The sequence below is a fragment of the Grammomys surdaster genome, unplaced genomic scaffold (assembly GCF_004785775.1).
Source record: "Grammomys surdaster isolate TR1022 unplaced genomic scaffold, NIH_TR_1.0 126271, whole genome shotgun sequence".
NCBI lineage: Eukaryota > Metazoa > Chordata > Mammalia > Rodentia > Muridae > Grammomys > Grammomys surdaster.
This window is the reverse complement of record NW_021621071.1, coordinates 6677884-6701130: the sequence shown is the minus strand read 5'-3', so window position 1 is coordinate 6701130 and position 23247 is coordinate 6677884. Positions and strand designations below refer to the sequence as shown.

Here is a 23247-nt window from a genome sequence, read left to right as displayed (position 1 = left end):
AGATTGTATGGAAACTAGAAGCTTCTGGGACTAGGCCCAGGTTAGCAGACTGAGGCAGTAAGCCTCAGAGAGGACATTTACTACAGGCAAATAAAAGTTACTTTTACAGTAGCAGGCCATAGAGTTTGTTTTTTTTTTTAAAAGATTTTATTTGCTTTTATGTTTTGTATATGGTTGCTTAGCTTGTATATCAGTGTACTACATGTGTGTGGTACCTTATCGAGGCAAGAAGAAGGCATTACATCCCCTGGAACTGAGTCACAGATGGCTGCCAGCCATCATGCGGGTGCTGTGTCCTGTGTAAGAATAGCAGGTGCTCTTAACCACTGAGCCACCGCTCCAGCTCTGGCCTTACAGGATTTGTTCCAACTCTTCAGTTTTATTTTTATGGTGTGAAAGCAGCCACAGACAGTGTGTAAATGTGTGAGTACGGCTGTCCCAATAAAACTTGTGGCCTCAGAAATGTCATACAAGTTCTACAGGTCCTTCAGTGTTACTGATTTCCAGTCATCTGTTTCTGGCTTGTGGGCCTTAGGAAAGCAGGTGGAGACCTGACTTAGCCTTTGGGCTGGAATCCTTGACTTCCATCCTTGAGAAGTAGAAAGTAGTAGCACTTTCCGTGGTGATGCTGGTATTTCTGTGGTGTGCAGTATAAGTGATAGCCATCAGCCACCTGGCTGTTGAGCACTTGAAGTCTCAGATATGGGGACCTGCTGTAATGAGCTGCGGATTGCCGAGTTCACTGGAGCCAGCCCACTGCAAGCCATCTGAGCTTTCTCTCCTTACAGCGTTCACGTTCCAGACCCAGCATCATCGGTAGCCTCTGCGGTGGCAGCAGGGCTTACGAAGTTCACCTCAAGGAAGGACAGCTGTAATGCAGAGAGGGAGTTTCTACAGGGCGCCACCGTCACCGAGGCCTCTGCTGGCAATGATGACATCTTTGGGTTGAGCACGGATAGCCTGTCCCGTTTACGAAGCCCATCTGTTCTGGAAGTTAGAGAGAAGGGCTATGAAAGGTTGAAAGAAGAACTTGCAAAAGCCCAGAGGGTAAGAAACCCACGTTGTCCTTCCAGACAGTGTTAGAAGTGACTACTGGGGATGGCAGCTGTGAGCAGCCTCACAGCTGTGTTGCTCTTCAGTGCTCTGCCTTGGGGGCAGTGTCTGTGGGCCTGCGAGATTACCTGAGCCGAGAGAAGCTCTGCCTGGGAGTAGAACCGGAGGGACGAGAGTCTAAAGCTGTGGACCGACCGCTGTGTGTCTTGCTTTATCCATAATACTGTTACATGGGTTAAATCCTACATGTATTCCACATGGCTGAATCATGTGATTGGCTTGGGAGTCACTTCCTAGAAGGCCACCAGTCTAGGTCGTTTTACTTGGAGGAACTGTTGCAGTAATGTCGCCATTTTTTCTCCTGCTAGTTGTGAACATTGCCTGTATTTTATTTGGAGAATTTTCTTTCCTTGACAATTTCTATTTGTCTTCAAATTTATGGCCAGCTCTTATTATCCTCTCCCTCCCCCCCCCCCCCAGCTAAAACAGAATTGCAGAGAGAAGTATGTATATAGCATTAGGAGACAGGGGACGTATTTGTGTGTGTGCGTGTGTGTGTGTGTGTGTGTGTGTGTGTGTGTGTGTGTGTGTAGGGGGATGGTGCATTCGTTGTGTGTGCAGAGGCAGAAGACAGCACGGGATACTTTCCTCTGTCACTCTCTGTCTGCTCCTTTGAGGCAGGGTCTCTCCTTGAACCTGTTTTCTTGTTTAGGATAGAAGATCTCAAGCACCACAGAGCCTTCTGTGTCGTCTGCACTCTCTGGAGCTGCTGGGCTGTTAGAGGCTTATGCTAGGATGCTAGGCTGATTTCATGTATGCTGGGATCAACTCTGGTCCTCACGATGTGCAGCAGACATTCTTAACTGTTTAGCCCTCTCTCTAGCCTAGGAAAAGTCAGAAATGAACAGTGTTACTTCATCAGCCTAAAAATACAAGTAGTGTTCAAACACAGGGAGCAGAAGACTGGGAACGGTATAGCCTGAGAGCAGAGTCAGTGATGTCAGCAAGAGAAATGGGAAAGGAATAAAACAAATATGGATTCTTTAAAACATCAGTAAAACTGACAAACTTCCAGCAAGACTGACAGATTATCAATATTAAGAGTAAAACAGGTATTGCTCCTGACCCCACAGAGGGCAGAAGTACGGTTTATGAAGGATCCCATGCACATAAGTTTGACAGTTGTGGTCCAATACTAATCTGTATTTTAACATTGAGAAGGTATGTCACGCACTATTTCTTTCATGCTTGATGTTGTTCAGGCACGTGTCCACCCTCTAGCTACCGTGGCTGTTTCTCAAGAATGTGGCTTTCTGATTTTTCATTTATTTATGTTTTTTGTTCGCGCATGCTTCTCTCCTAGCTCCATTGAGAATCTTTAGTTTGTAGTATTTGGAGCTGCACTGAGGTAACTGCCGTGATTATGCTGTATTGAGCTTGTACATGGACTGAATTTTATTAAGATGAATATAATACAGTTTTAATATCAACGTAGGGCTCAAGTCTTGAGGGGAATTTGAATATGAAAGTATTTTCTGAATACTTATGTGTCACAATTATGCCATGAACGTTTTGTATCTGCCCCGTTTACAACCTTTTAACTTGTTAGTACTTTTCTGTTTAAAATAACTGTTACTACTTATCCTTTTTGCTGACATGCGCCCTTTAACTGGTATATTTAGCTATTTGTACTTAATGCAGTATTCTTTACACTTGGCTAAGTCTATTGTTGTCTCTCTGTTGTTCTAGCTGGTCTCCTATTTTACTCCTCCTTTTGTGTTAATTCATTTTTGATAATTTCAGTCTTCCTTCCTTTGGCTCACTGGCTAATTTTTGTTGGGTTAACTGAGTAGGTGGTTTACGGCTGACAGCGAACTCTTTGAACTAGTCTCCTCTATCTACCGCAGAGGGAGGGCCACGGCCCGTAAGCACCGTGAGAATCTTAGCCGTGTGTTTCTCTTCACTTCCGGCTCTGGGCAGTGAATCTCATACACTTCCTTACATGTTTTAAATCTCACCACACACTTTTACTTTGCGTTAAATGCTTGATTATTTTAAAGAGATTTATACATAGCTGTTGTTTCCAGTGTTTCTCTTGTTTTATGTGTATCTAGATTTCTAACCGGCATTGTTTTCTATTTAAAGGGCACCGTGACCATGTTTCCTGTCCATGTATGATGTGGGTACCTTCTTTTATATGTGAAAAGGTCCCTTTTTACTGTAGTTTTTCCTTTCCTAGGGTTCAGACTTGAAGGCTGATGTATGTCTGCTCTCTGAGTATTGAAGGTTTTGCTTCGGGATCTTCCGGCACGTCATTTTCACTGGAAGTCGGGGTCACCCCTGCTGTCTGCTGCTCTGTGTGTGTTGAGATCTTCTGCAAGCAGTTCTGTGATTTTCCCTTTTAGTGTAGTTTCTTCAGGGCTGTGTGGTGTCTGTGTGCATGCATGGATGTGTGCATACGTGCATGTGCACACACACACTTAGAGTGAGTGTGCTGTGCTCTTGGGTCTATAGGGGTTTTGTCTTCTTAAAGTTTTGGACAGTTTGGCTTCAGTTTCAAAAATCCTTACATTCCTTTCTCCGCTTTTGAACTTCCGTTATATGTACATTAGATTGTGGGGTTCTAGTCTTTTTTTTTTTTTTTTCTTTCTTTCTTTTTAAAAATTTTTGCTCTGTTTGGGTTTCACCGTGGATAGTTTCCCATAGCTCCCGGAGCTGTTCTGACTGTCTGCAGTATCTAACCTATTTTGGACTCTAGTTTTCACGTCCAAAGTCTGAACCTTTTAGATCATTGTTTGCTTTGTTGTCTAATGTGACCACTCTCACTCTAAGCTTCTTGAGTGCATGCTTTAAACTTCCTAATGCTTCATCTGCTCCTGGGATGACCCAGGGCTCCCGTCACCTGCCTTCCACTTCTGGGTGATCACTGTCAGTGTTGACAAGTGCCCACTGGCTTGAGAATTGTCTCATGTACTTAGTCCTAGGTGTTCAGTTGTATCTGACACTGGTAAGTTGGGCCCTGTTACCTTTCTTGATTAGACCTGGAAGCTGTCCCCTTTATATTGCTCATTTACGCACTTTATCTGGCAACTCTTCTCTGAATTCTCGTTTCCTCACAAACACACATCAGGTATTTTGAGCTTCACAAGGAAGAGTGTACATTTTGTTTATGATTGTATCTAAAGCATGTGACATAGTCTTGCTGTGTTTTGTTGTTTGAGTGGATTGTGTATATGGGCATGCAGGAATACTGTTGTGTGAATAGGCACATATGCATAGTATACTAGATAGGGTTATTGCTAGTTTCTTAGTATCGAGACAATGTATTAGAAACAGAGTTTCATCTTTTATATATACAGTACGCTGAAGCAGAGCTTCAGAGTAGATAGACTTTCCTATGAAGTAGTTAGTGACCGTGTTCTTCTGTATTGGGCGTTGTAATCTCGTAGTACAGACCAGCCTTGGTCCAGCAGTAAATCCAGTGTTTAACAGTTAGCCACTCGTGGGAGTGAGTTATGGGATGGCAGGGTTGTTGTGTGGTTCTACAGTTGTCCGGCCTGCCTTCCCCAGGTTGTTATTGAAGATCAGCTTGGGTATGTCGCTTGGCTTTAGTATGTTGTTACTAAAATGTGGATATCCATATTTCATCCCAGAGCTGCTGAAACAGGAGGATTGTGTTGACGCCTAGAAACAGGTGTTTCTCACAAACGTCCCTGTTAATCGTTAGTCACCAAGAACTCGAGGCCTTCTGGTGTGACATGTTAGCTTCAGGTCTTGTTCTTCCTGAGAAAAGGAATTGGTTAGGAAGTAAACAGGGCCGGAAAGCTTGCAGCCAGAGGGAATCACTCAAGAATCACGCCCCGTTTAGTTAGCATGACCCTTCTATAATAGTTGTAGCCAGAAAAAGATAAACATTTACAAGGCTATTTCATTAACAAGTATTTTTGACTGTGTTCTGTGCAGGACTAAACTAGATATGACCCTGTGTTCATTTACTTTGGCAGGGTTTGGTGATGTATGTCTGTAATCTTAGCACTCAGAACACTGAGGCAGGAGGATTGCTGTGAATTTGAGGTTGGTCTGGACTACATAGTAAATTACAGGCCACTGTGAACTAGAGTGAGGCTTTGTCTCAAGAAATAACCCACACTAAATTAAAATTAGTAGTCAGACGGGAAAGATGTAAGTGTGCCTCACTGACTCTGTGCTGTCTTCCCCCTAACATCTCTGAAGTCGACATGGGCCTTAACATTGCTACCAGTTAGACAGCAGCAGGACAGTTGAGAGGCCTGCTTATGCATGAGCCTTATGTGTGAGCTTCATCAGTGCTGCCCTGCTAACCTAGTTGAGTGCTTTATTGTTGATTTTAATTACTAGGTGAAATGCTTTCAAAAGTGTCTCCCTGTAATGAGGTAATGAAATGGAAACCCAGACTGACAGGATAAGAACCTGTTCTCTGTCAGCTTAAAGAAGTTCTCAGGAACAGCAGCCCTAAGAAGAAAAGCAGCACGGAATCACGTTCACGAACAGCATTTGTCTTGCTGTGTGTATGAGGTGTGTAGTAGATGAAAAGTTAGGAAGTCCAGCTAGCTCCACAGCGTAGTTGAGCAGTAGTGATTGCACTGTGTGCCCGAGGCGAGGGTGCTTCAGTCTCTAGCCCTGGGGCAGGGGGATGAGGTGTCAGCTGACCAGTCGCCATGTATGTGCAGCCCCAGCTACTTTGGGAGGAGGCTGAGCTGCAGATGGATTTCTGGACCCCCAGAGTCTTAGGACCAGCTCGTGGGACGTAGCAAGTCCCCGTCTGGGAATACAGAGGAGGTAAAGTCTTAGCACTGTTGAAGAGTGCTTGTCCTAGAGCCCTGATGTTAGGTTAGGCGTCCCTCACCTTCCTTCTCCACATTCTCATTCTAAATCCATGTCACTGGCTAAAACATCAGAGGAATTACTGTGATCTCTGTCTCCAGGGGTTTAAAACAATACCTTAGCCACACTGTACAAGTGGTGCATTCTGAATGGCAGACCTGATGGCTGCCTCCTGGATTAGAACGGGTCAGGGACTCCCGCTCTATCTCTCTCTGATGATTCCCCTTGGCTTTAAGGTAAGTCCTGTTTCTTACTTTGCCTTTCAAGGCTGCTCCAAACAGGTCTCTTTAGCTCCACCTTGTGCCTCATCCTCTACTGTGAGACACACTGCTTCCCACCTTCTGTTTGGGACTCTTTCATTCCCTGACAAACACCCATCCTTACTTACAGAGTCCCTTGTGAGTCTGCCTGAGAGGTCTTGAGCCCTCAGTGGACTGGGACTTCGTGAAAACCACGCATTAGCTCTCCAGCTTGCCCTCTGGCACCAGGACGCTGGCCTGATTTATTAACGTAAAGTTAGCGTTTGTTGAAGGAGGGAAGAGTTACCATGCAGGGCACTGACAAGGAAGAGTGCAGATGTTAAAAGTACTCACGGGGCACAGTACACGTCTTACCTCATTTGTGGTCGGCTGAGCTGGACCTTGAAGCAGACAAAACAATGGTCATTTGTGGGGAAAGAGTTCAGATGGCTTGGACCAGGCTGGGGAGTGGGAGGGAGACTGACCGGACTCTGCAGAGGCAGATAGCACAAGCTCTTGAGGGCCTCTGGTGCTTGGGTGGAGTCACGCTGCTGTGGTAGGTAGTCAGCAGCTGGTCTAGAGTTCTGCCTCAGTAAGTGACAGGCACACTTGTGGCTCCAATTGTCAGGGAGTGGACCAGGAGTCTTCCTGTTTGCAGTCGGTGTTCCACAGGAGCATGTGGTACTCACTGGGGATGGCCGTTCTCAGCCCTGCGAAGGACCTGTGTCCTCCTGTCATCTCCGCTCATGTGCTTTGTGTCTAGGATGTAATGCAGCCGAAGGTGCAGTGTGCAGCTGCTTCAGATTGGCTTCTCACTGCGTTTCCTGCATATCTCACAGCTGCAGTGCTCCCTTCCCCTCCCCTGGGCTCTCCCCTCCCCTAGGTGCTCCCTTCCCCTCTCCTGGATACTCCCCTCCTCTGTTTACCCTGGGTGCCTACAGGATGGAACTGTTGGTTGTGTTTACCCACAGGCGAGGCCTGGGAAACCTTTCTGCCTTTCTCCGTTTTCCTCAGATACGTTCTTTCAGTTCTCTCCCAAGTTAGAGTCCTCATATTTAGAGATTTTGTGATGCATTGTGTTTGAGTCTCTCACTCTATTGACCAATCACTGAGGATACGTTCTCTTATCCGGAGACTTGAGAGGTTTTCCTTTACCAAGCCTTGCTGAGACGACTTAGCGTTAGGTTCTGATATCTCAGGATATTTGGTTTTTAGGAGTTGTCCTTGGGAGATTAAACCCTAAACTGCCACCACAGTCACAACATGACTCATTGCTACATTCTCAGGGTAACTGTGAGCGATCTCTTTCATAAATCTGTGTTTGAAAGGTTAACATAGGGTGACTGCAGCATATAGAATCCAGCAGTTTGATGCTTTAATAAAACAGTTGTGTGGTGTGTGTGTGCATGTGTGTACATCTTGCATGCCGATGTGCATGCGTGTGTGAATGTGTGGAGATCAGGGATCAGTAGTGGGTGTCTCTCTGTCTTATGAGTTGGGACAGGGTTTCTCTCTGAGCTTGGAGCTCACCCGTTTTGCAGGCTGGTTAGCCATGAGTTCTGGATCTGCCTGTCTCTGCCTCCTCACCTGGGATTACAGGCATGCACAGCTGTGCCTAGCTTTCTTACATGGGCTCTGGATCCAGACCCAGATCTTTGTGCTTTTGTGGCAGGGACTTTACTGACTAAGTCATGGTCCCCTCTAAATAAACATTAAAAATTAATTCATTTCATTGGCATTAATAAGCAAAATTGAAATAGATACAAGCTTGGTAGAAATAAGTGTGTTTGGAGAAAAGCTAAAGGGGCAATAGTGGTCTATGCGTTATGTTCACAGTTGGTCTTCGAATGTTTTATGTAACATGTTGGCTTAGTTGTAATTTTAGAGTTTGTAATTCATTTTCAGTATAACAGGTAGGAGATGTATTAGCATTTTATAATTGTATTAACTATTGTATAGTCTATTCAATTTCACTACAGACTGAAGAGATCTAAAACAAAGTTATCGATTTCTCACAGGAATTGAAGTTAAAAGATGAAGAATGTGAGAGGCTGTCCAAAGTGCGAGACCAACTGGGGCAGGAGTTGGAAGAGCTCACAGCTAGCTTATTTGAGGTTGGTCTGTTTACGTCGTGGCCACGAGCAACATCCGAATTGTATATGTTGGTAGAACTGGCTTGTGAACGCATCCTGAGAAGGATGTGGCTAGCTTCATGTGTGTTCCTAATACCTCTAAGCAAGACAGAGAACAAAATCTTTAAGGAAATGTAGTTTCTAATTTAAAAAAGCGAAAAGAGGAGGTAGGCCCATTGTAGCTCCTCAGTGCTGAGCAGTTAACAATGTTTGTGTGAAGGGAAGGGTCAGTAAGTTTAATTTTAACGTTTACCAGTTATTTAGGGCTACTTGGATGTTTATTTTTATTTTCTTTTGTGATTGCAAACCCTTGTGGTACATTCACTGCCTCGAGGTGATCTGAAGAACATGAGGTGGCGTGCCTTCCTCTGCAGCTTGCCCTCAGGACCAGGACTTCTACCCAGCTCTGCTTGGACAGAGACATGCCCAGGGGAGCCTGTGTAGGACAGGCAGAGATAGACAGAGATACTGGGTGTTTTAAAGGACTGGGTCATATGACACTGGAGGTTGCCACGTCCCAGGGCTGTAAGGGGGTCAGCAAGCCAGCTGAGCCTGAGAAGCTGAAGCCCGTGTTTGAGGTCTGAAGGGAGAGCAGAGGAAGGTGCCTTTTGACAAGCTCAGCCTCCTCTGAGGCCGTTGACTTTGTGCTGTCTCTGATCCAGAACTCCATCCCAGAAACCCTCAGGATACTGGGTGATAAAACATGAAACAGGTTTGTCCCCCAGACACTAACTAGGAGAGAAGAGTAGTTCTATTTTCTAAGTTTGTAAATTTGTACATGTGTCTAAGAGCAGACATCACAAGTGAGCACATGACAGCCTCAGGTGTAAACAGCTAAGTGGAGAAAAAGGTAAAAATTTACTGTCACACACATAAATTATATGTAAAGTGTAACACTGATGTGTAGGTTAGAAATGCACTTCCACGTTAAGTATTGAATGACTACAGCCGCCGACGTTTGTTCTGGAAACACAATAAGGAAAGAGTAAGCTCTGACACCAGGTACAAAGTGTGTGGTGAGTAGAGGCAGATGGGCATCATTCTGTCAAAAACAGTGTTCTAACGTGGGAACGTCTGGTTCGAAGAAACATACATTAGATACACAAAGGAGAGGAAAGAATCAAAGCATGCTGGCATGTGCACACACACACACACACACACACACACACACATATACCCTGCACCAAACCACAGTGAAAGAGAACAAGAGAAAAGAGGAACAAGGAAGCTATGGGACAAATGTACTAGTGAGGAGAGTAAGCCTTTAATTACTTTAAATGTAAACAAACCAAATTCCCCAATCAAAAGGTACAGGGTAGATACAGCCTGTAGGCGAAGGGGTGGAGAAGTATTTCTGTGTAGCAGGGCGGCTGTATTTGAATTGCACACAATAGACTTTCAGGCAAAACTGTTGTTCAGAGATAAGGTCATTACATAATAACAAAAGGGTCAGGTGATTGGGTGATACAATTAAGTATGTACCCAATCACAAAGCACCCAGATGTACAAAGCAGGTATCAGATCTGAAGGGAGGAGACTGCAGCAGCAGCAGCACCGGAATGGAGGTGTGTTGCTGAGTGTTCAGATAGGAAAGCAAGACTAAGTAGCAGGGTGGATGGACAGCAGACCAGAGGCCCCTAGACGTACACAGAACCCTCCACCTAACAAGAGTCCACGCTCTTCTCATGTGTACATGGTACATGAAATACTGTCTGGGATGATTCCAGTTACATCACAAAGTTCATTATATATGTAAAAAGGGAAAAGATTCCCCACTGCCTTTTTCCGTTTTTCTCAGGTATGTTCTTTCAATTTACCCACAAATGAGGCCTGGGAAACCTTTCTGCCACAGTGAAATCTAATTAGAAGTAACAATAACACAGTAAACTACACCAGTATGTGGGTACTAAAACTCTCTGAACTGTGGGGCTAAAGAAGGAACTAAAAGGGAATTTGAAACCTTTTGAGACAAATTGAGAACATAGCATAGGAGGTGCAGCCAAGGCAGTACTAAGAGAATTATATTGCAGTAAATGCCTACAGAAAGATACAGGAGGACACTCACTCGAATACCATACCTCAAGGAATTTGAAAAAGAGCAAACTGAGCCCCAAGTTAGCAGGAGGAAGGAAATATCAGAGTGTAAAAGGAACACAGGGACAAGGAAAAAAAGAATATCAACAAAACTAAAAGTTGTTTTTGAAAAAAAGAAATAACCAGGGTCTTTACTAAACTGAGGAAAAAAAAGAGAAAGTTTTAAAAAGACGAAAGAAGAGACGTTCTGAAGACTTTTTAAAGGCCATAGAGTCCTTTAAGAAAAAAAAAAACATATTCCAGTCATGAACTACTCCAGAAGAAATGGAGAAATTCCTAGAAATACAGTTTATCAGTGTGGAGGGAAGATAGCATACAGAGTCAGAAGAGACCAGTGACAAGCTTGTCGGTGAGAGACACGGCCGGCCAAAGCTAGCTTACCAACCAAGAGCAGTCCAGAGCTGGGTGGCCTCACATAAATAAAAGGAGTGTCACCAGCCAGTGACACAGGATAACACACATCCCCAGACGCTCAGAGCAAAGCAGAAGGTACACAGAAGGAAGCACACTTGTCAAAGCATTTTGTCAAGTCAGTACGGATGTAATGTCAACGCCAGTGACAATTCCATGAGAAAAAAAGCCTGTGGGCCAATATTGAATCTTGATACACAAAGATGCAAAAACCTTCAATAAAACACTAGCAACCTGTGTCCAAAAGCACACAGGAGAACCACATACCATGGCCCAAGAGGGCTTAGCCTTGGAATGCAAAGATGATCCAGCATCAGCAAATCAGTTGGTGAGGCACACTGCGTTAGAAGGAAGTGGAAATGTGATCGTCTCAGTAGATGGGGAGAAAGCATCTTACAAAAGACAAAGGTAATATGACAAAATCTTCAACAAAAGAGGTATTAGAGCAATGTTACTTAACATGGTGAGGACCAAATATTCAACATGGCCGCATCCTAACCCCTTGTAAGTGGGAAGCGTTTCCTCTGTGATCTGGTACAAGCCGAGGGCTCTCAACCTCAGCACTTCTTCATGTAGGACTAGGGATCGGAGTCACGACAATTCCACAAGAAAAGGAAGTAAAATGGGGTCTGCAAATGATTGTCGTTTATATAGAGAATCCAGAAGATTTAGCAGTAAAAACAGAACTAAGAAATGAACATTGTAAAGTTTGAGATTAAACAAATTAGTGTTTGTATACTATAAATGATCTGAAAAGAGAATTAAAGAAATGGTTTCACAGAAGCATCCACGGAATCACTTACGTAGAAATAAGCAGCGGTTGGCAAACTGAACGTTAGGACAGGTTGATGTGAAGAGAATTTAAAGAAGACATTATTTCATTGGTCGGAAGAATTAATTTAGCATTTATATTTCTTTATAACCAGTGATCTACAGATTCAGTGTGGTCACTATCAAAATCCCAAGTATATTATTTGCAGAAATAGAAAAATATTTTAATTCATGTCGATCGACAAAAGATCCAGACAACCAAAGAACTCTTGAGCAAGTGCAGAAAGCTGGATACAGGCGTTTCCTGATCTCAATCTATGACAGAGTGACAGCAATCAAAACCACAGTGTGACTGAGAAGAGGGGATTAGAAATAAGTGTGCATTGATAATCCACCACGTGTTAATGATGGGGCAGATGAGCTGGAGGAAGGATAGCTCCTTCAGAGAATGACACTGGAAAATAATAATTGCGTGCACATGGATATGACTGCACTTTACACCCTAAACAGACTCCAAAGATGGATTCAAAGACCAGAAGCCACACACCACTGACTCAGGAAAAGCTGCTTGACAGTGGTCTGGGCAGGGTTTGTTGTTGTTTAATGTGAAACCAGAAGATCAGGAGACATCACAGAAACAGAGAAATGGAATTGCATCTAACTAAAGCCTGCAAACAGTCACCCAAATAACATGCAGTGCAGCAGAGAGAGCGTGTGCACAGTGTGTTTACAAACAGTCGCTCAAACTAACATGTAGTGCAGCAGAGAGAGTGTGTGCACAGTGTGTCTACAAACAGTCGCTCAAACTAACACGCAGTGCAGCAGAGAGAGCGTGTGCACAGTGTGTCTACAGTCGCTCAAACTAACATGCAGTGCAGCAGAGAGAACATGTGCACAGTGTGTCTACAAACAGTCGCTCAAACTAACAAGCAGTGCAGCAGAGAGAACATGTGCACAGTGTGTCTGCAAGCAGTCGCTCAAACTAACATGCAGTGCAGCGGAGAGAATGTGTGCACAGTGTGTCTGCAAGCAGTTGCTCAAACTAACATGCAGTGCATCAGCAAGAACGTGCAGAGTGTGTCTGGCACGGGGATAATTGCAGTGTATATAAGGAGTATCAAAGTGAGCAACACACACAGTAAGAGATTAAGCACCCAACGGAGAGATGGACAAGCATCAGAAACTGTATGAAAAGGTATTTAACATCACCAGTCAGGTAATGCAAATACAAACCCAGTGAGACGCTAGCGCTGCCTCAAAATGTCAACAGAGTGTGTTAGCAAGGTGTGATGCAAGGTATGACTGTTACAGACAAAAGCATAGCGATTTCTCCTTAAAAAATGACAGATGGAGCTGATGTGGTGGCCCACGCTTTCATCCCAGCACTCAGGAGGCAGACAGGCAGGTCTCTGATTCAAGGTTAGCCTGCTCTACACAGCGAGTCCTAGGATACCGAGGACTACGTGATGAGACCTTGTCTTTAAAAACCAACCAAACAATGCCCCCCCCACCCCCCAACAAACACAAAACCCCAGACAAAAACAAAAAAACTAGAAGCATGCAATCCCCGTTTGGGGTATACATCAAAGGAAATAAAATTCTTTTTTTTTTTTTAAGATTGATTGATTTATTTTATGTATATGAATACACTGTCGCTGTCTTTAGACACACCAGAAGAGGGGATCAGATGCCATTGTAGATGGTTGTGAGCCACCATGTGGTTGCTGGGAATTGAACTCAGGACCTCTGGAAGAGCAGTCAGTGCTCTTAACCGCTGAGCCATCTCTCCAGCCCAGGAAATAAAATTCTTGATACCTGCATTCTCACGTTCATTGCTGTCGTATTACCCTAAGCCAGATGTGAGCACCTAGTCAGCAGTGAATGGGTAAGGCTCAAGCGGACTGTGGATTTATGTAACATTAGCTTTTTAAAAAGGGGAGTCAGGTTGGCGTGACTCAGTGGGTAAAGGTGCTTGCTATGCAAGCCGACAACCAGAGTTCAGTCCCCGGATCCTGTGGTGGAAGAGGAGTGCCGTTTTTCCTGACGGTTGTCCTCTCTCTCTTTCTCATACACACACACACACACACACACACACACACACACACACAAATATATTAAACTTAAAGAAAATCTTACCGTTTTAGGCAATATAGATGGTGTGAGAAGAGAACAGAACAATATACAATGTTTCCCTTTCCCGGGGACACAGTAGACGGGCTGAGGAGTGGGAGGGAGGAGTGTTGGTTAATGGTTGGAGCTGCCGGGTATGTAGGAGTAAGTGTGCACAGGGACTGAGACGGATGCAGGAAGCTCACTGAAAAGTACATCTCGGGTGTTCCCACCACCAAAAAAATAAGGGCGAGCTGAGGTGGGTATGGTTTTATTTTTTAATTCAAAGTCCAACCTTCTATTTTTACTGAGACAGGCAGTTCATTCGTGTATTACCTCTGGTTGTTTTCCACACTTGTAAAAAACAAAATTGAATTATGGTAAAAGAAACTGTTTCTATGTGGTCCTGAAGTCCCAGAATACCATTTGGCCCTTTACAGAAGTTGGAGATTCTTAGTACCTGTCCCGGCTCCATAAACAAGGGCTGTGTGACTGAATGTGGGAGACACAGAAAGTAGTACAACAGGAGCTTTCTGTGTGTAGAGCAACCAGAGATGAGCCTGAAACCAAGCACATAACGGATCTCAGGTATTTGATGAAAGTCTTGTCACGACCTCACCACTGCTGTGGTTCTGAGCATGCACCACGCCTGAGATGCCGAGGGAGGCCCAGATTCAGGACTGCAGTTGGTTAGGAGCTGCCATGTTTTTATTGTATAGAGTTTCTGTCCCTGTAGAAACAGACAGGTCTAATTACAGAAAACAGGATTTATAATATGGCCTTTTTACTCATTCCTCAGGATGTATCTATAAAAAGTTTGAATTTTAAAAATAGCTGTTTTAGGGCCAGCAAAGTGGCTCAGCAGGTAAGGACCCTCGTGGCCAAGCCTGATCCAAGTTCCCTCCCTGGGACCATGTAGTGGAAATACAGAGCTAACTGCAAGTCGTCCTCTGATTTCTACTCGTGTGCCATGGCACACACAAAACAAATTCCAGCACCTACCCAGCATGCACTGTGCCTGCACACGATTAGGCCCGCCACCAGTCCAGCATGGACTGGGAGGGCTCAGGGGACAATAGCCTGCCCTGATGAGCTGCTGGCTCCTGATTGGTCTGAGGAAGATGTGTCTTTACCTGTGTACCACTTGTATACAGGTGAGCCCACCAAGTCCCAAAGGGTAGTTGAAAACTTGGTCACGTAGGTGACTCAGAGTGTCCAAGAAGTCAGAATGTAAGAGGGAGACCTGACAAGTTAGAGGAGAGAGACCAGGTGTGGGGTGACAAAAGTCACGTGTATCAAATTGTCAAAGAAGAAATGTAGTGAAAGCCATGATTTTTAAAAGTTGATGTGGTTAACTGGGGATTGGGACAGTTTTTAACAGTTTCTGAAACGGTCCTAAACACACCTCTGCCAGAGAGAGGTGTGTTCTTCTGTACTAGAAGGTGTTCTCAATGTCATCATAACATGTTCTTGGCAAAGCTCAGTCTCACTTGGAGAAAGCTTGGGGAACCCTGCCGTGTGCAGTACTTACAACACCTCACTGTCAGAAGGACAATAAAAGAAAATAACCCCAGCATCTAGAAATTCTGCATCTTGATGTTCTGTTGATTGGCAGGCCCATGCTATATGCTTCATGCCTCAGGCTAGCACCCCCTTCTCTGGGGACATCAGCTGCACCTCTCTATCACTGTCCCTCTTGAAGCTGGAGAGGTCACCTCCTATCCCACCTCACCTGGGGTTTTATCCTGGCCTTGGTTCTGGCTGTTCACTGTTCTCTTAGCTCTTCAGAGCTTTCAAAGCTGTTTTAGAAGCGTCGGCTCCTCCAGTCGTCCACTGTTAAGTCTGGTCCAGATTGCACAGCTGACACCCAGAGCCCATCCCTGCCCAGTTCCGCAGGTATTCTGTTTGACATCAGCTTCTTCTGCATTTAGAGTTAAATATCTTAGAATTCAGAGCAGATAAGGTTATTATTTTGGCAATACCTGTCAAATAGTCTTCTTTTGACAGCTCTTCCTTATCCCAGAAAAGTCCAGCAAATCTGCACCAGCTGTTGTTTTCAGAAGGGAAGAGCTGAACTCCTCCCTTCCGACAGTTCTTAAGGACTTTGCCAGACGAGCAGAATCTGGCGACTGGAGTCTTCCTGCAGTTCATCTCATTGTATCACGGTCATGGGTGGTGAACATTCGATTGTTTAATGTAGTGACACACCAGCTGCCGCAGAGGAGCAGCTGTGAGCAACACGCCACACTCTGAGGGAGAGCTTGCCACCTGGCCGGCCACAGACCTGGTAGAGCTGTCTGTCTGACTGTGTGTTTATTAAGTATCTTTAAATCTCCTTTGGATAGCTTACATTCCCAAATAGTAAATCTGAAACCACAGTTTGTTCCCAGTTATTCTAATCTATATAGATTATTTCATACGAAAGCATAATCTTTAAAACATGAGATCATGTTATTCTCTTCCTTAAAGAAGAATTCATCTTTCACTTAAAGTCCGGGATTGTCACCTTGAGTTTTGTCACTGTTGTTAGAGTGTACCCTGAAGCAGGAGGTCTTTAGGAAACGGGCCGTTGTCCCGATCCTAAGTTACTGTCAGAACCTGGAACAGTACCTCCTAAAGAGACGTCCTGAGTAAATGCTGTCTGACTGAGAGGCAGGTGCATGCCTGCAGCTTCATAGCTGTTAAATTCAGAACTTAAGACTACGGTTCCCTTCTCAGGCTACGTTGTACCGGGCAGCTTTCAAACGTGTCATTTTATATGTGCTTGACTGGAAACGAGTTCCTCGGGTGTCATTTCTGCCGAGGCGTTCACCGTCTTGTCCCTGTTGTGTATTTTTTTTTTCTGTGACCAACAATATGTATCACGATTTAATCACAAACACCTTGTTGCAAAGAAGTTGGCTTTGACCTGCAGCCATCCTCCGTCCCCTTTACTGGTCACAGTCCTGACATGGGTGTCCCTTGGACTGGACTGGACTGGATCCCACCTCGGCTCTCAGAGTGCTGAACAGGCACTAAGTGCCTGTCTGACAGCAGCTGCTTTCCCCACAGTGGTTGTTGGGTTCTTAGCTTCAGGCTACAACTTGGCAATGTGTCTTTGTTCCCTCCTAGGTAGCTGCTGACGTGTACTCTGAAATGAGTGTTAAAATACTTTGCCTTCAAAATTTGAGATGTTGACTTTTTCAGGAAGCTCACAAGATGGTGAGAGAGGCGAACGTCAAGCAGGCCACTGCAGAAAAGCAGCTGAAGGAAGCCCAAGGGAAAGTGAGTGTCGGAGCTTCCGTTCTGGATGGGGAGACCGTGGGGAGATGTAGTCATGAGCGCCCTAACGCCCTCGGCGGCGGCTGACTGGAGAAGCCACGCTTCTGTCACACTCGGAAGCTGCAGATACCACGAGTGAGCAAATAGGCACATAGAGGTACCAGTGACCCTGGACATGGGTGTGTAGTATGTCGCAACCAGCTTGCTTACCACCATGGATGTCATATAGAAGGATGTTGTAGCCATTTTTAAAAGTTAAGATTTATTTTCTTAATTCACTGGGGGGGGAAAAAGACACCTAAGTAGATTTTATTATTTTAGGTGTGATCTAAAGGTAGTCGTAAGCTGATATATTTTAATATTTTGAAAATTCATACTAATGTTAGGTATTTTTGACCATTTAAAAAATTTCCTCTTGACATTATTGGCAGTTGAATCCAAGCCATATGGAAACCCAAGAAATTTGGATTACTTTTCCTTCATTACTTCACAGAAAAATAACAAATCATACTTATTTTCTATTCTTGAAAGTGTTTTCGCCAAATTGCTAACCTTGGCTACACCTGCCATAAAGCATGCAGTGCGTGTGACAATGCTGCTTTCTTTTCAAGATCGATGTGCTTCAAGCTGAAGTGGCCGCCTTGAAGACGCTCGTACTGTCCAGTTCTCCAACATCACCTACGCAGGAACCTCTGGCGGCTGCAAAGACCCCTTTTAAAAGGGGACACACACGGAACAAAAGTACAAGCAGCGCCATGGGTGGGAGCCACCAGGACTTCAGTGTGATCCAGCCAATCGTAAAAGACTGCAAAGAGGTAACTCCCGCAGAGAGGACTGTCCCCTCTGATCGGCCCTTCCTGCTAATCGTCATCACTGAGTGAGGTGGCCAGCAGACTTCTTTTTTTTTTTTTGGTTTTTCGAGACAGGGTTTCTCTGTGTAGCCCTGACTGTCCTGGAACTCACTCTGTAGACCAGGCTGGCCTCGAAATCAGAAATCCGCCTGCCTCTGCCTCCCAAGTGCTGGGATTAAAGGCATGCGCCACCACCGTCCAGCAGCAGAGTTCTTCAGTACAGAATATCACTGTTAAGATGGGGAGGCTGTGGCTAGAGCTGGCTGGTCTCTCTAGCATCCTCTCTCCTCTCTCCCCTGGTCTTGGAGCGCCTGCCGCCAGCCTGGGGAGTCTCTGCATGTCAAGTTTCCATCTAGGAGAAAAAGTGGCATGTGTTGTGAAAAGGAAAGTGGGTGGCTTGGGGTCCCCACTAGTCATGACCTTCTGTTAGTGCAGTATTAAAATATGATATGAATGTAAGAAACGTGAAAATATGACTTTTTTTTTTTGTTTTTCGAGACAGGGTTTCTCTGTGTATCCCGGGCTGTCCTGGAACTCACTCTGTAGACCAGGCTGGCCTCGAACTCAGAAATCCGCCTGCCTCTGCCTCTGCCTCCCGAGTGCTGGGATTAAAGGCGTGCGCCACCACTGCTCAGCACAGATTGTCTTTATTCATCTTTAAAGTCTGTAGAGAGCCTGGGTGCAGCAGCCTTTTGTTTCCTTGGTGGGGCCGCACCTCTGGATAAGTTGACCCAGGCTCACAGCCCGCAGTGTACATCCATGGGGTGTTGAGCAGATGCAGTGTGGCTAACAGCTCTGCAAAGAGGAGCACACAGCTAGTTCTGTGTGGGCCAGGGTAGGCCTTGAACCCAATGGGTAGGCTGCAGGGACCCGAGGGCCTGCGGGGAAGAAGGCTTAGGTCAGGTTTAGAGATGGAGAAAGAGGAGGACCAAGTAGAGGCTTGACCAGGAAGTAAGTGGATTATTATTATTCAGGGGGGATTGAAGGTGCTCAGTGTAGTCGCTGAGTGCATGCTGCTGCTTTTGCCCTGTTGCATACACTAAAAGATGTTTTAGCCATCCTTTAGGGACCATTTCTAGTTAAGAACGAGCCCTCTCATTTTTACCCCACACTAGGTTTTCCAGGTTAAACTCGGTGTATTCTCTTTCTTCAGTTAACGTGGCTTCAGATTGGTAATTGTCAGGAGAGAGTGGTCAGCAGCCCTTTTTATATCCAGGACAGCTTTGTCTTCAGAGAGCCCCAGTGGTCCTGGGCATAGTAGTCAGGCAGAGACGGGAGCCTGGAGAGAGACAGCCTGCTCATCTAGTGAGTTCCGGGTGAGCTCGGGGTATGAGTGAGACCCTGACTCAGATGAGAAGAGTAGCCGTGGTATGTGGTGAGCCCTGAGGGTAGGATGGTCACACACCACAGAGACACACCCAAAGGACTCAGTCAACTACTTTCTAGAGAAAGACTGCTATCCTGGATTACGAGACAGCTGAATTTTTATTATTTTAGATGAAGAACTTTCCCTTTTAATAATGTTTAATTTAGGGTTTTGTTTGATCAAGTGGGTTTTTTTTCTTTCTGTTTTAAAGTTGTTTTGTGTTCGTTGTTGTTTGTTAGGCCGATTTATCTCTGTATAATGAGTTCAGATCTTGGAAGGATGAGCCCACGATGGACAGAACATGTCCTTTCTTGGACAAAATCTATCAGGAGGATATCTTTCCATGTTTAACATTCGCAAAAAGTGAGGTAATGTTTTTCATTTTAATAGGAGTGAATTAGAGTCTATTGTACTTTCTACTGTCATGTTTCATATTTTAATGTCCTACATGTAATAAATCACTGTAAAATGTCCCTTTCAACATTTTTCCATTCCACATTAGGACCATGGTTATGGCTGTTCTGAACATCTTTCCTCACTGTGTTAGTGTGCCATGTAGATCTGTGGGAGGAGGGCTTGCCGCTTGATTCACAGACCCAGAATCCGTTTTCAGTTTAAGCCAAGTTCCCTATACACCCTGTTAAAGGTGTCTGCCAGAGTGCAGCTCAGAGCAAAGTGCTCCACTAAACTTTACAAGGCCCTGCCTGATCTCTGTCACTGCCAACACAGACCCTAAACTGGAACACCAAACGTGTCCTTAAATCAAACAGGAAAGACAATGCCAACTTGGCCTGGGTCAGAGTTGTCAGGAGGAAGAATGAAGGAAGCAGGGTCTCGTACAAATCGGATCCAACTGTAAGGTCGTAATTTCAGTTTGATCTTATATTGAGAAATTTGTCTCCAAGTAGCCTGCCAGCTAATGCTTAAGGACTTCAGCCCTCAGAATCTTACAGGACTCTTTGGGGGACTGAGCCGTAGTGTCCTTGTAAGGAGAACTGTGGGCGAGCAGGTTGACATTGACCCAAGTGTGGGCAGTGCTAGAGATCTCAGCAGAGTGAACTCTGACCTCTCACTGGCTGCCCATTGGAGGACACTCCATATCTCATCCAGTAGATTTTTGTGCCTCTAAGACATAAGTTGAGAAAATATTTGGCTAAAGTTACTATATCTTGCTATCATAAATGACCAGTATTTACTATATAAATTTAGAGGCTGAAGCACTAGGATATTAATTTTGAGGTGGTTTTATGGTGTTTATGTAACCATGCATAAGGAATGGACAGAGTCTGGAATTAATAACTTCATCCTCTGCCAGTTAATAAGCAAAACATTCTTGGCAGTGTAACTCAGTTGCCAGTCACAGCTGCTTGCATTATAAAGATTAGAGATTGTGCTTTGTGTATTTTCTTCCTTCTCTTTGCAATGGCTAAGGCCAAGTTAGTGAACTTAAGGAAGACTGGCTTATACAATTAACCTAGTATTTTATTTTGGTGACATATAGTAAATATTTTGGTGATAAATATAATATTTTATCACCAAATAATAAGTTAAAATATTATTTTATAATAAAATAAAATATTATATTTATTTTATTTTCTGCTGACATTTAACTCTGGTTTGTTTTAAGTTGGCTTCGGCTGTTTTGGAGGCTGTGGAGAACAACACTCTAAGCATTGAGCCAGTGGGGTTGCAGCCCATCCGCTTTGTGAAGGCGTCCGCCGTCGAGTGTGGAGGGCCAAAGTAGGTATTTACACCATGCCTTGTGGGAAGAGCCTGTTCTTCAAAGTCTCTGTGCGCTGCTGCTGTGTTTGTTCATGTCTGTGGTTTAAATGTGATCACATTTCTCCCCAGGATTTTCCTTAGCCCACACAGTGTGTGTGTCTTTAACGTTATATTTCAAAGGTAAGCTTACTTTCCCTGCAGACAAAGCTGCAGTCTGTTAGGTGCAGAAAGGTGTGTGGTTTATTTAGAGAAATCTAGAACACTCTTAGATCTCAGTGTGGCTGTGGAGGGAGGAATAGCCAAGGAAAGGTCGTTGACCCAAGGCAAGAGGTGGACGCAGGCTGCTCAGGAGAGCCCTGAAGATCTCTTAGTTATGAAATACACATACATGCTCAGAATGCAGGTCAGCTAAAGGTTAGAAACAGGATTGACCCATTAGTGGGTCGTGAAGTCAGTCATGTGAATTGTAGGCCAAACTTTTGTCAAGGTGGGGGGAGGGGATGAGTTATTTATTTATGTACACTTGGTATCTGTGTAAAATACTTTGGTCTGAGTATTTCCGTCAAAACTAGTTTGGGGAGGTACTGACTTAGAACTGGCCTTACCAAGTATGAAAACAGGCCCTAGGAGCTGGGGAGACGGCTAGGTGGTTAGCAGCACGTGATGCTCTTGAGAGAACCCAATTCAACTCCTAGGACCTCATTAGCAAAATCCTGTCAAAATGAGACAAGAAGGTAAAAGAACAAACATATTTTCCAGAAGAATAGCTGTAACTGGGTTTTTTGTTTTTGTTTTTTTCAGTTGAAGGGTACTTTTTTCTTCTGAGTAAATCACACTTTTGCATGTTACAAGGACTTGTAGGAGTTGAATCTTAAATTTACTGACCTCTGATCCGTCTTAGGCTAGTAGTTTGTATTTTTAAATATTGCCACAGATCATTAAAACAATTTGTGTGTGTGCGTGTGCGTGTGCGCGCGCGCGCGCGCGCTCTCATGCATGTGTGCATGTGAGTGTGCATGCATAAGCAATAAGGCAAAGTCTCTTTGAAAAGAACTAAAAGATAGTGTCTTTTTCAAGAGATTTGCAGGCTGCCTTTAAAATTATCTTGTTCCAAGTTACACATTGTGTACTTAGTTTCTTAGTGGAGGAACACCCGTGTAATGTGTCTCGTAGGTACAACTGACGTCTAATGTGGCTTATATGTATTGTTTTTCTTTGTTGTGTAATCATAATGGCATGTCAAATGCTATTGGCCACTTTTTTCCCTGAGAGCTGTGCTAATTTTGCCTTAACAAAGAGGGGTAGTTGTGTCTGTCCAGGTTCCCAGCTGACTAGAGGCCAAGTCCAGCCTGGTAAACAGACGGCTTCACTCGTGGAGCAAGCAGCACGGAGACGGGTGGTTCATCAGTTATTTAACAATCAGGGGATGGCTACCTGGGGCCAGGCTTTAAAGATAAATAAGACACAGTATCTGTCGTCCTCCAGAAATGTATAGTCTGGTCCAGCCGGAACACCCACAGACAGACAGACAGACAGACAGACAGGATGGTATGAGCTGGCCTCTTCACACAAGCGTTATGGTTTTGTGTCTAAAGGGCCGCTTGTTTCTTTATACCTCTTACATCCGACACCAAATGCAGCTCACCCTGCCAACCACACATCCTCCATTTGGCAGCTGTTCCTTGTCAGCAGTGGTTGTAAGACTCGAATAATCCTGATTAGCTTCTTCTCAGCTAGGGAGCTGAAGTTAGGCTTTCCAGTGAGTGCTGCCCTGTAGCTGCGTGCTCCCAGCCAGTCGTATGCTCAGTGTTACAGTGGTAAGCTCATCCTGTGAGTCGCACGGGGCCAGGGGCTCTGTCCTGTTCTTCACGGTGGCCCAGCATTCAGAGCAGGCCTGTCACATGTTAGGGTCTCAAATATTTCCTATCTTAATAAAAAAAAAAAAAACTACTTGTAAAGAAAGTAGGGCAAATACTTTCAATTATAAAACAAAACTGAAATTTGTTGTTTTACAGAAAATGTGCTCTCACTGGCCAGAGTAAGTCCTGTAAGCACCGGATTAAACTAGGGGACTCCAGCAGCTATTACTATATTTCTCCTTTTTGCAGATACAGGGTAAGTGACGTGACTGTGGCGTTTAGTTTAATAATGTTTGCTTAGCTGTGAGACTGACTGGTTATGACGCCTCTCTGTTTTTGGCCTAGATCACTTCTGTATGTAACTTTTTCACATACATTCGATACATTCAGCAGGGACTTGTGAAACAGCAGGATGGTGAGTGTTCTTACTTCATTGTTGATGTTTACATTAAGACTAGCCAGTCCGAGCCAATGGTGTAATAAACTGTTGGTCCTGCAGTTCCAGGCTAGCCAGTC

The 23247-nt window shown here is 44.6% G+C and overlaps 1 protein-coding gene across 1 annotated transcript in view; it reads left to right on the top strand.

Annotated features, from left to right (window-relative positions):
* Rab3ip (RAB3A interacting protein) overlaps nucleotides 1-23247 on the top strand; it is a 39909-nt gene that overhangs the window by 13832 nt on the left and 2830 nt on the right. Inside the window, exons 4-11 of the mRNA XM_028759075.1 lie at nucleotides 789-1047; nucleotides 8174-8269; nucleotides 16859-16936; nucleotides 17545-17748; nucleotides 19390-19518; nucleotides 20778-20890; nucleotides 22888-22987; nucleotides 23077-23146. Coding sequence (XP_028614908.1) covers nucleotides 789-1047; nucleotides 8174-8269; nucleotides 16859-16936; nucleotides 17545-17748; nucleotides 19390-19518; nucleotides 20778-20890; nucleotides 22888-22987; nucleotides 23077-23146 — 1049 coding nt within the window. The remainder of the gene's footprint in view (nucleotides 1-788; nucleotides 1048-8173; nucleotides 8270-16858; nucleotides 16937-17544; nucleotides 17749-19389; nucleotides 19519-20777; nucleotides 20891-22887; nucleotides 22988-23076; nucleotides 23147-23247) is intronic.